Below are 11,810 nucleotides of genomic sequence, written 5' to 3'. Positions count from 1 at the left end.
GTATAAATATATGTATACTCCCACATATTATGGAATAAGAATATCGATCTATTTTCTCTCTAATTTCTCCTCTTTCTCTTTAATTTTGTAACATTATTTTATTTTTATTTATTTTATTTTTTCTTTTAAGTTCTTTCTTATTTTCATCCCTGTTTTTATTTCCCTCTGTTTTCTTTTCTCTTCTTTTTTCGTTATTTTTTTTCAAGGAGGGTAAGTCGGGAACCCTTTCCCTCCCTCTGAAATTTTTTTACTTCTAAATACTTATGGAAATAAAATATGATATATACAAAAAAATGTACAACGGTAAAAGTATAAAAATGTACATTTTCCATAAGCCAATAACAATAACAATAACAATAACAATAATAATAATAATAATGGAAGTCAGGATGCTCGGCGACTCCCGGAAGATTGTTGTACATCCTGCAAAATCCAAAACAAAGATTAATACAAAAAACGTGTAATATCTTTGATATACAAAAAAGAACAAGCAAACAAACTTACCGCGACCATCCGATGATCACGGCATGACAAAGCCACGAGGGCTCTCTGATAAGCAGCTCGGAAAGCGCGCATAGTCCTCACCATGCTATTCACGGTCTCTCGCGGAACTTGTTCCTAAAAAAATAAAATAATGAAGGACAGTTATAAAACAAATGTATATGATATATAAAAAAAATATATACATGTAAAGAATAAACATACCGATTCAACCGTCTCTGGTACGAACGGTATGTCCTCATCCTCCGCCGCTGGAAGAATCTCACGAATTACCGACCCGAAAGCGTCGGTATACATAATCTCTACCGTGGGAGGCACCCAACCACCCAGCTCAACTCGCTGAAAATACAATAATAAGAGTCAAAGTTCTATAGAATAGATAAAGTAAAGGAAAAGAAAAGAAAAATACTAATTGGAACGAAAGTTGGAAAAGGAGTCAGCCTAGATGCAACAAACGTCGAGTAAGATGCACCCGGCAGCACCAGCTGCTCCCCTGGATAACAAAGGATCGCCTGAGCTCGATCCTCGATAGACAGTAGGTCCGGACACAACATCCGGATCGAAGGGTCCGCAGACGAGAACTGCCAGAAGACACGCTCGCCTAAGAACCAAGCGTCCGTCCTTTGGAGCATAGAGAGTCCCTGATAAAGGGCTCGGAAACGGCAGCGAACCATACCTACCCGGACAGCCTCAGGGACCCTGACGATCAAACTCCAAGGACGAAGATCGATCTACTAAACACAACCACATGAGAAAATCATTCAAAAAATATACACATGGAAATGCGTGTTGTCAAAATCATACTCACCAACGCATGAGTCGCCGAAAGAATCCTCTGGCGAAAGTCGCCGGCTGAAGTTGCTCGTCTTTTCCTAATCATGACCAGACGATGGCCGATAGGAAAACGAGCCTCCCCAAGTATCCTAGGGCTAGAAAAGGAAGGTACAAGTACCCCCCAAGCATAAGGAAAAGAATACAGTTAGTCAAAGCCAAAATGGTGATGAAAAATTGTATAAAAGATTAAGATACGCACCTCGAGGATACGACCATGCCACGAAATGGAGATCTTAGGCACCTCAGTAGCTACCGCGGAACCCATAACCCGGGTCGTCTTTCCCATAGCTGTAAGCATACGGGCATACGACACCTCCGCCCAACTCAGGTTACTCACTTGCCCCAAATCACTAAGGCAAACGAGTAACCCAATAGCAAAACACTCTCCCCCGATCACTTAGAATAGTAACGGAAAGAACGTAGGCAATGTATATCCGAGCCAGCTGCTCAAGTGTACACTTTCGATCTAGCTCGTCACCCGACATCTCGTTGGCAAGAACCGAGTACGGACAAGACTGCGCGTACATATGATGGGTCGCTGCAAGACGGTCCCCCATGAGGTCGCGCAGCCTCTCGTCTGACCCCTTCAAGTTCTCCATAACCACAGGCTCACCTCCGAAAGGAATTTCCGTGATCATAGAGAAGTCGAAAAGGGTAACCGTCATCTCTCCCCATGGGAAGTGGAAAGTGTTGGTGGAATCCCACTAAAACTTCAGCAACCCACGAAGGAAAGCTGACGATGCAGGCTGACTCGATAAGTCCCGAAGAGCCGCCAACTGGGGGCTGATCCCCGAAAGCTCCTTCACCTCCTTTACCGCGTTGGGTAAACTCTCGAAACGGCCTCTCAAGTCACCCGAGCCGTACAAACGCATGCTAGGCTCACTCTAAAAGAAAATATACGAGAAAATACGGTCATGAAATTTCAAAAGAGAAAGAAACGATGAAAGGAAAAGGGCGCAAAAGAATTCACTATGTCGCGCCAACTCCGAATTGAAACATGATGGTCCGGGTCCTACTTAAGGACCTGAGGGTCCCAGTTGGGAGGAGCCTCCCAGACCACATCCTCAAGACGACATCAATCAGCCCCAACGCGTCGCTCTCGAACCTCCTCACTGGGACATGTCACCCTCTTTTGAGGGTGAATCGCCTCGTCAGGTACAGGCACTCCTAGGTCCTCCTCAGCTTCGACGAATGGAGGGGAGTCCATGCTATAAAGGATAAAATTCCTTATTAGTTGATTTTTTTTCTAAAAAGACTAGTATACGTGTATGGTGGCGTCCAAAAGGAAGGAAGCTAGAGCAAAAGAGTCGCAACAAGTTTTAGGAACTTGTAAACCGTTCACAGGGTGAAGGTTACACCCCTTCACAATCCATGAGATCGCTAACTCCATAGTGGTCTGGAACCATGACTAGATATTCGGGGATGAAGGTACAAATCCAACCTAAAAGAGATTGAACCTGCCTTAAAAATAGGCCTCTACTTTATTTTTCTCATATTCATGTGCGCTTTCTGACTAACATACAATCAATAAGTTAACCCTAAACCTGTTTAATATATATTTGTTGAATATTAATGCACAAACAAATCTATTATTGGTGATCACTGGAATTAAAATCATATTAGCCTAAACAGGATTATTAATTATCTTATTAAGCATGATTACAAGTACAAATTCCCTTTAATCCTGCAAAAGAGGGCGTGATCAAGCAATAACAATAAATATCAAGCAACATAAAAACAATCATCATCATCAAAATAATAATATCATCAAAGCATAATAATATTAGCAAGATCCTGACATGATACTAACATGATTAATAACAAATCCTAGCATGTCACTAAGCATTAAAGATCAAAACTTTAGCCCTAACATGATAAAAGAAATAGGAAGCAAGCTAAGCATGATACTAGAAACATACATGATATTAGGAATTAATATAATCTAAGCATGATTCTATAGAAATAAAGCAATAAAACAACTTACTTTGTTGCCTTGCATCTCTTTCTAATAACAAAATACACACGTTAGTAACTTCAAGGAAAGTATTAAATCAAACAATTAATTTAAATAATTGAAATAGGGATTTGGACCAAACCCTCAGAAATTATCAACCTTTCACGTCTAGGGCGAAGGCAACTTTGAACTTGGATAGGTGTGTCTAGAACTCGTGAATGCGTATTGTGTTTGTAAAAAGGCTAGGCTAGAAAGAGGGAGAAAGAATAAGCTATTGCTTAAGAGAGAAAAGAATAGAATTAGATGATTATTGATGATGTTCGTTGGTGATTAAAAAACGAGGAATATCGACCGTATTTATGTAGAAAATAGTCCGAAACCGATAGAAAGAGTCAGAATTCGAATCGGAATAAAACTGGTTCTGTAGCAGCGCGATGAGATAGTTTTTTACGGATTTTGTTTTTATCATATCTTTTGATCCAGAAGTTAAAATAAGTCATATCATATGTTGTTGGAAAGCTCTCAAAGTCTAATTTTTAACCCAATTAAAATCTTTTGTAGATAAAAAGATATGGCCAAAATAGTGGAAAGGTGTCAGTTTTGGATAGAGTTTCGTATTTCTTTCATATCATTTTCTTTATAGCTCGGAATTAATATTATAATATATCATTGGAAAGATAATTTCAAGATCTATCCAACCGTATAATATTTGGATATAAATTATGAGGCAAAAAATAATATTTGATCATCTTTGAACGTCTTTCATTTCGAATAGAATTAGGACTTAAAAACGGAAAGTTTTATCCAATTTCAAACTCTTTGATCTTATCTTTTCAAAAAGGATAATTAAGATCTTTTAGAAACTTACAGAAGCTTCTAATTAATCCTAATTAGTTTAGGAATGGGATTAAACCTTTGGACCCTCCACATGATCATTGGGCCGTATATAAAATTTATTTCATGCCTAATTTAGTATTTTGGCCATAACTTCCTCATTATTCATCGGAATTGGGCTTATAATATATCGTTGGAAAGGTCTTTTCAAACCCCATTCAAATACACTATTATTGGACCCTTATCATGTACCAAACTAAAATGTATGGGACATTTTCATAAATAGGGTACGAAAAGAAAGATTTTCGAAAACAGAAAGAAGCATCTTTATTAAAAAGAGATAGATTCACGAGACTCTTTCACATTTCACCTTGGTCTTTGGGGAGACACAATCAGGTGTCTACAATACGTGTTCTAGACTCATTTCAGCAGCATAATGACTGCCGAAGGGCCAAACACAAAAATCGAATGCCAACCACGCTTGGGGACTACGATACCTGCAGTTAAAATCAGTAAATGGGGGATTTAACACCCACAAAAGCCATCCTATACCAGCTTCAACTAAAGTATTCTAGAGATAATATTCATAAGTCTCAAAGAATCAACTACTTTTAGACGAATAATAATAACATAAACATAATTATCGTCTACCAAACAATCTTAAGGTTCGAACATGGCAAACACAAGCTAAAGTGTATACTTCAAGCCATTTTTCGGATTCAAAATTTTCAAAACATGATTCATGAAAGTAATTGTAGTTCAAATACTATAATTCACTTCATAATTAACAAGTATAACCAAGTGAGCAAGCAAAAACAACAAGTATGGACTAAATTCGAAGAAAAAATATCAAGAACACACTTAAACAAAGAAATGCTCATACAAGGTTCAATACTCCACCATTTTTCATGAAATTGGTTGCAAAACACTCCTTAAACATAGCATGACAACATGGAACAAACAATTTCAAGAATAATGGATCGAATCAAAAACCCCCAAATTCGAATTTTGGGGTTTAATTGTTCGAAAATTCCCCAAACTCGGCCAAAAAACGAAATAAAATTAGCAAAAACTTACATTGGATTGTGGAAAATATGAATAGGGGATGAGATTTGCTTCCTTTAGCCTCAAAGAGCAAAGAATTCCGAGCTTTGTAGAGTGAGAAAGGGACGAAAATGGCAAAAGAAAGAGAAGAGAAAGAGCGAACTGAATTCGCGCTCTTCGATCTTTCTTTTACTGACTTAAATGTCGCGCGCAACTAAATCTGTTGCGCGTGACAGCCCAGAAAAGTGTGTGTGCCTGGCCAGCGCGACCCACTGAGTTGCACGCGGATACTAGTCACTTAAAAGACCGGTACTTTGATTTCAATCAGTTTGATTTATTTCTAACAGTTTTTGCTCGTTATTAGATGTAATGGCACGCAAATTAGAAATCTTTTAATTGCTTTGCATCTTATAGTTTGTTTTCTTCTTTGATAGTTTTTTGCATCATCATGCATGCACACCGTGCTTTGTGCTTGCCATAAGCATACGTTTTGGACGTTTTTCATGAGCGTGTCTTAAAATGTTGCGTAGTAGTGCTTTACGTAAAAGCTCCCATAGACAGGTTTGTCATTTTATTGTACTGACTTTATAAATGTCACGTTCTTTTCTTTCTTTTTGGCGTCCACAGCAAAAAGGATGGCGTTATCATACATCGTAAAATTGTATGGCGTAGGTGTTGCGTATTCACCTCTTCCCAAAAACGTGATCTACCTCCCGTAACGAAAACGGTAGAATTTTCTGTCTTTGTGTAGCCATTAGCTCAAACGAGTCGACTGGCGCGCCGAACCAATCAAGAACAGACCCTTCTTGATTGGAAGAAAATACGGTAGTTAGTGAGCTTACTGGCTTACCGGACAGTTAGGGTGTCTGCCCACCCCCTAAATAAAGAGCGACATGCGAAGTCGCACCTGTTTAGGCACGTGCCCCCAGTCCTGAGACGCGTGTTTTCATCTTGTGGACAAAACTGCTGAGAGAGTTGCCGATTTTCTTCTCTCTTACTGGATTTGGATATATGTCTCTAGTCCTGAGACATGTATTTCTATCTTGTGGACCCCGAATATTGCGTTTTTGCAAGCGAGTGTCAAAACCTCTATTCACGTGTTAGGCTACGAATACCGAAACACCTCTTCTTTTATCATCTTTTAAACTTGTTAAAATCATAGACTAAAGATTCAATGACATATTGAGGGACTTTAGATCAACGATGCCATAATTGAGAGGATATCATCCTCTTTACTCTTTTTAAACCAATATCTTCTCAAGACATGACATCACCCAGGACAGCCTTTACCTGTAAAAGCGTTCTACACTTGCAAAGGATCAATCTAGATTCTTTAGCGTGTTAAGACTAGAAAATACTTTTTCTAGCCTTAATAGCTACTTGTCACAAACACTTAGCGAATCAAGGATCGTTTCGACATCCTTAACATTACTGAAAGATTCTCTATTCTTAAGGAACTTCACAGAATGAGTCTCGGATTTATTTCCTTGGATACTTTTATCCTCGTCTATTCTAGACTCGATCAAAGTGGGGGCTAACTGCAGACATCTAATTTTTTTCCTCCTGTCCCGACAGGAAGTGCTATGACAATAAATAAACCATCTTCGTGTTGGCTCAACGTGAAGAATGCTTATGGACAACTAATTGAGCCACAAAATGCAAAACATCTAGCCTAACCCAAAACAAAATGAATTAAAGTCCAAATTAACTAAGCCTGATCATAATTAGGCTTAAGCCCGAGGTTAAAACCTAATTATGACGGATTTAGAGGCGCAAAGGTTAAAAATTAAAGCTGCAACAGAAAAATCTGCGCGCATCTCAATGAGTCGCGCTGGTCTGGCGCGTGCAACTCACAAGGTTACGCGTCACACCCAGCGCAACCTCTAGTGATGCGCTTGCGGAAGATTCAGAATTTCATAAAAATATAAAACCGAATCTTACCATAATACCGCGCGCAAGACATCCAGTTGCATTGCCCTTAGCAGCACATCTAAATCACTTGCGCTGGGCTATCGCGCAACCGATTCAGGTGCGCGCGACACCTACTGCGGCAAAACACTCAAAACCCTAAATGCATCCATTCCCTATAAATAGAGGCTTAATACGAGGCTTTAACAGACAGAAATTAACCCAAAACTCTGGCAGAAACTTTGTGAACTTGTGTACTCTTAACCCTCTTGTCCTAAACACTCACCCCTTTACTACTTGTTACTACGGTGGAGGTTCCCGAATAAGAAGGACTCCATAAGTGTTCTAAGCGAAGATCTAGCAAGGAGAAGTGGTAAATTCCCAAGCACTTAGATCAATCATCTTTTCTTTTGTTTAAACAAACCTTTAATTGATTAATTAGTGCTGTTTGACCACTTTAAACTAACTTTTAATTAATTAATTAATTTCACATAGTATGTTGCGTTAAATAAAGAATAGAATTGAATAATTAATTGTGGTTTGATCACTTAGGACAAGGCGAATATTGTTTATTTCTTGTTCTTTTTCACGAATATTGACTAAATAAGAATAACAACTTTTGCAATGTAATTCCTATGTGATTAATGCTTGTAAATAAAATCAACTAATTTAGTTTTGAAGTATCACATTGCATATATTGGTTGATGATGAAATTGTGATAAAGGAAGAGCTAGTAGAGGCCGCACTAGGGCTAGGATAGCGATTCTCTCTAAAGGGAATGTTATCTTGATACCCTTGCTCCCAAACTCATTTCTGGTACACGTAGACCAATTTGGGCATGGGTAATTACGATTTGTGCTAAATATCCCTTGAACTCTACATGGGAGAAAGGCATGAACGAGGTTTATGAGTTTTCCAAAAACTCATTGGCGACTCCTTACTAGTTTCTTACAAAAAAGCGTAATGATAGGATCAACTCTAATTTAAGGTCCCCCAAACAGTCAGGAATTCAAATCCTAATACACCCTAACAAGTGTAAAGTCCTAGGATTTTAAAGGGCCATGGGCATATAAGGAGAAGGATCCCCTACGATGGGCACACCCTCCTTACACAACCCAAAAAAACCTTTGTAACGTGGCTAGCGGTGTGTTAGCTTCCTTAGTTTGGGGAAAAATTTCATTGCATTCTAATAATTCTTCTTCTTTACACTAGAGCTGAGCTCTGTTAGAGATATGAGACATCGGTAAATATATATGTGATATACTTTCCCTAGATATAATTATAAGAATAAACTATTTAGGATATATTTATTTTAAGATTTATTTAGAGACTAAATCTTTTGGATTTATAGTTATGGTAGTATATCTTTTAGGAAGATTATTTTCGATCTTATGGTCTTAGGTTTTGTATAAATACTCGGCCTATTGATGAATAATAATCAAGTCATTCTATTATCTCTTTCACCCCAAATTTGTTATGGTATCAAGAGCGGGATAGATCTTGGGAGTGTTCAAAAAAACAAAAAAAATTTCCATGCCGGTGGGTTAGAATATTAAGCCCACTGGTGGGATAAACCTTTAGACAAAAGTATTAATTGTTTTAATACTTCTGCAAGTGAAGGCTCTTTAAGCATCTTAGATAATGTTCGCTTGGTGATGACTTGATGTAATTACATCATGCGTGGCTTTTGTCACTCTTTGAGAATGAGATTAAGGTGATTTTTTTTGTGAGTTTGTATTGTTGATGAGGTGAAAACAAAGGGCCTTAACCTTTGAGTTTTATTTAAAAAAAAAAAAAACTTTTCAGCTCTCTTTTGTCCAAAGGCAAGACTTATTGGTTCTCCATGTGTCGTGAGACAAGATATTAAATTATATATTGGTTCTCCTTATGCTTTGAGACATGGTATGGTTTCCTTGTACCTTGAAACGACAGGACAAGGATATTGGTTTCCTTGTACCTTGAGACGACTGGGCATCATACCTTGAAACGATAAGGCAAGGATGTTCAGATAAGAATGGACGTGGTAGCAAAAAACCATGAACGGTAGCAAAGGATATTGTAGAAGACCATGAAATCTAGTAAAGGGACGTGGCAGAAGACCACGGACACTAGCAAAGAGACATGGATGCAAAAGTTTGTTTTTTAATCATCTTTTTTAATGATTGATTAGTTCAAAAAAGATGAAAGTTCTCATTATTTAGAAAAAGTAAAAAATTGAAGGCGACATCAAGAAGTAGTGCATCTCGGCTTCAACACAATGACAAATTTCCAATCGCAACATTTGTTTTACTACCGTTACGATTGCGGGATGGTGTTATAGATATGAGATATTGGAAAATATATGTGTGATATATTTTCCCTAGATATTATTAGGAGAATTATATACTTTTTAGGATTTATATATGTTAAAATATTATTTAGATAATATATCTTTAGGATTTATAACTATTGTATTATATCTTTTAGGAAGATTGTTTCCTATCTTATGATATTAGGATCCTATTATCTTTTTCACCCAAATATGTCAATAACTAACTCTGATACTCTACAATAATCATTGAAAGTCTTTTCTTAAAGTGATGAAGTATATTTGAGATAGTTGCTTCTTGTTTTGTATTTTAATTAGTATTCTATGTGCAAAAACATATATTCCAAGTATTGAAGTTTTTCTAGCCTCTTAATGAAGATTAAGAAAGTTATTTGAAGTTCTTAATCAAGTTAAACTTCAAGACTTGAAGAACATGATATGATAAGGATTGGTGCAATTAGTCTAATTATGTTATAAGTGAGCACGAATACTTAAATAATTTGGCAAAGTGTTCTCAATATATTAAGGCCAGTTAAGTGTTGTGAGTATTAGAAACAATTGAGCTAGAACTCAAGATACTACCAATTCATCCCCATCCCAAGGACTATTTAACACACTTACATTTCCAGTTTCAGCTTTAGTTTTTCTTGCATGAATTAATATTTTCATTTGAAAAACTAAACACTCCTAATTATAATCTACACGATTCTAGGATCTCATTATCTCTTACCTTGATATTGTGAGAAAGAATTGTTGAGAGTGCTTGTGCGTTTGTAATTGAATTACTATGGGGTTAGTGATTAGGTAGTATTTCTGAGTTCAAGTGCGAGTGCTTGTGGTAAATTGTGCGAAACATTGCACATCTAAAGTTAGGTATGTATAGAGAATTATTTTACTTGATTATGAAAACAATTATCAAAATTGCTTACGTTTTTCAGGTGATTAATAAGATTAATAAGGGTAGGGAGGATAGAGATTATGAGTTGAGTTTAGCCTCGATAATTTATTTTATTCTTAATCGCTTTCATAGTTTAGTTGTTTTTGATGCGTGGAACTAGGTTCTACCGATTCCCTTTTAATTGAGAAACATTTTTAAAAGGTCACTAACTGTTATCGTACTCAATTTAACCCCCTCTTCTTGAGTACCAATTGCACTTCCGTTTCGAGACAAGAGACCAAAAGTAAATTTCTACAACGCATTCATTATGCCCATAATTCTCAAAAACTCAAGAGCAAGACGTGATATAGTTTCTATAAAACTTGAATTTATGTATTCATGAGCCAATTTTATCTTGAAAAGAATGCATCGAATCAACAGAAATTTAGTAAGTAGAATTAATTGTTTTTTCATTATAATTTATAACCATTTTGACTCCTCTAATACTTTTTGAATCTAACATCATCAAGACTTTTCACATATACATCCTGGATACGGATTTGCATCGAAATTCTCTTCTTCTCTTGGGTTAGGCCCAACTCTTCTATAAATGGGAGAGCCTATCCTTCCTTTTTGTATGCGCTTTACTTCTGAAGAAAAATCTTTCCAAGATATATATTTTTTATCCAATTGATCAACAAGCTTCACAAACCTCTTTCTGCAAAAAAAAAAAAAAAAAAAAAAAAAAAAAGGAAAAAAAAATTAAAAAAGAAAATGTTTTTTATATTTCATCAATAATACATATATATATATATATATATATATATATATATATATATATATATATATATATATATATATATATATATATATATATATATATATAATATATATATATATATATATATATATATATGTACTCATATGAAAAATGTAAGTGAAAATGACATACATGTCAGGGCTAATAGTCTTCCGAAAACCTTCATACATCCTGTGACCCTTCACTGCGTTAGCCATATGTCCATCATAAGTATAAATGAATATGTCACTTTCAATGGCAACCATATAGTCTATAGCAGCAAGTTTATTACTATGATCTTTAAAAGATGTCACTTCATCTTCAATGGATAAGCTCATGTGATCATACAAGTTTGGATACTTTGCTCGTAAAGGTTCAAGTCCATTATGACCATATATCTCACCTGCTACTATATAAATTACAGTGTTGTTTGGAAATCCTAAAGATTCTAAGAAGATAGCAACCTCCCTTGGTGTCATTGGACATGCTCCTTGTAGTCTCATGTTTTCACCATTGATATGTTTTTCTTTCCAATGTGTTGTGTGACGCCTCAAACTTGTAAGCTCTCTAGCCTCCTTAGATGTCAAATTGTGCGTGCAAGCCGTGAAAGCAAGCATGTCTTTCTCATACCTAACTTCAATTGTTACAACACATCTTTAGTTGTAGGTTTTGTAATATCTTTTTTGTACTATGTAATTTAAATAAAAAAAAAAGATAAAAAAACATAAATCTAACCTCTCTAATGCCATGT

At 36.3% G+C, this 11,810-nt stretch overlaps 1 protein-coding gene across 1 annotated transcript; it reads right to left on the bottom strand.

Moving 5' to 3' along the window:
• Positions 1 to 10,785: 10,785 nt before the first annotated feature.
• Positions 10,786 to 11,562, bottom strand: LOC145581061 (O-fucosyltransferase 19-like). Its single transcript, XM_081638130.1, has 2 exons — positions 11,213 to 11,562; positions 10,786 to 10,978 (listed from the first exon to the last, which is right to left on the bottom strand). The coding sequence occupies exons 1-2, from the start codon at positions 11,560 to 11,562 to the stop codon at positions 10,786 to 10,788; spliced, it is 543 nt and encodes a 180-aa protein (XP_081494256.1).
• Between the last annotated feature and the right edge of the window lie 248 nt (positions 11,563 to 11,810).

Source organism: Chenopodium album, chromosome 15 (assembly GCF_948465745.1).
Source record: "Chenopodium album chromosome 15, dcCheAlbu1.1, whole genome shotgun sequence".
Classification (NCBI taxonomy): domain Eukaryota; kingdom Viridiplantae; phylum Streptophyta; class Magnoliopsida; order Caryophyllales; family Amaranthaceae; genus Chenopodium; species Chenopodium album.
This window is presented reverse-complemented; position numbering and strand designations above follow the sequence as displayed.

What these genes read in the sequence shown, in the direction of transcription:
- LOC145581061 (XM_081638130.1), bottom strand. Translation starts at nt 11,562, where the DNA reads ATGAGACTACAAGGAGCATGTCCAATGACACCAAGGGAGGTTGCTATC. An exon ending in AAGACTATTAGCCCTGACAT is followed by an intron (nt 10,979 to 11,212) that starts GTATGTCATTTT and finishes TTTTTTTTGCAG; the next exon opens with AAAGAGGTTTGTGAAGCTTG.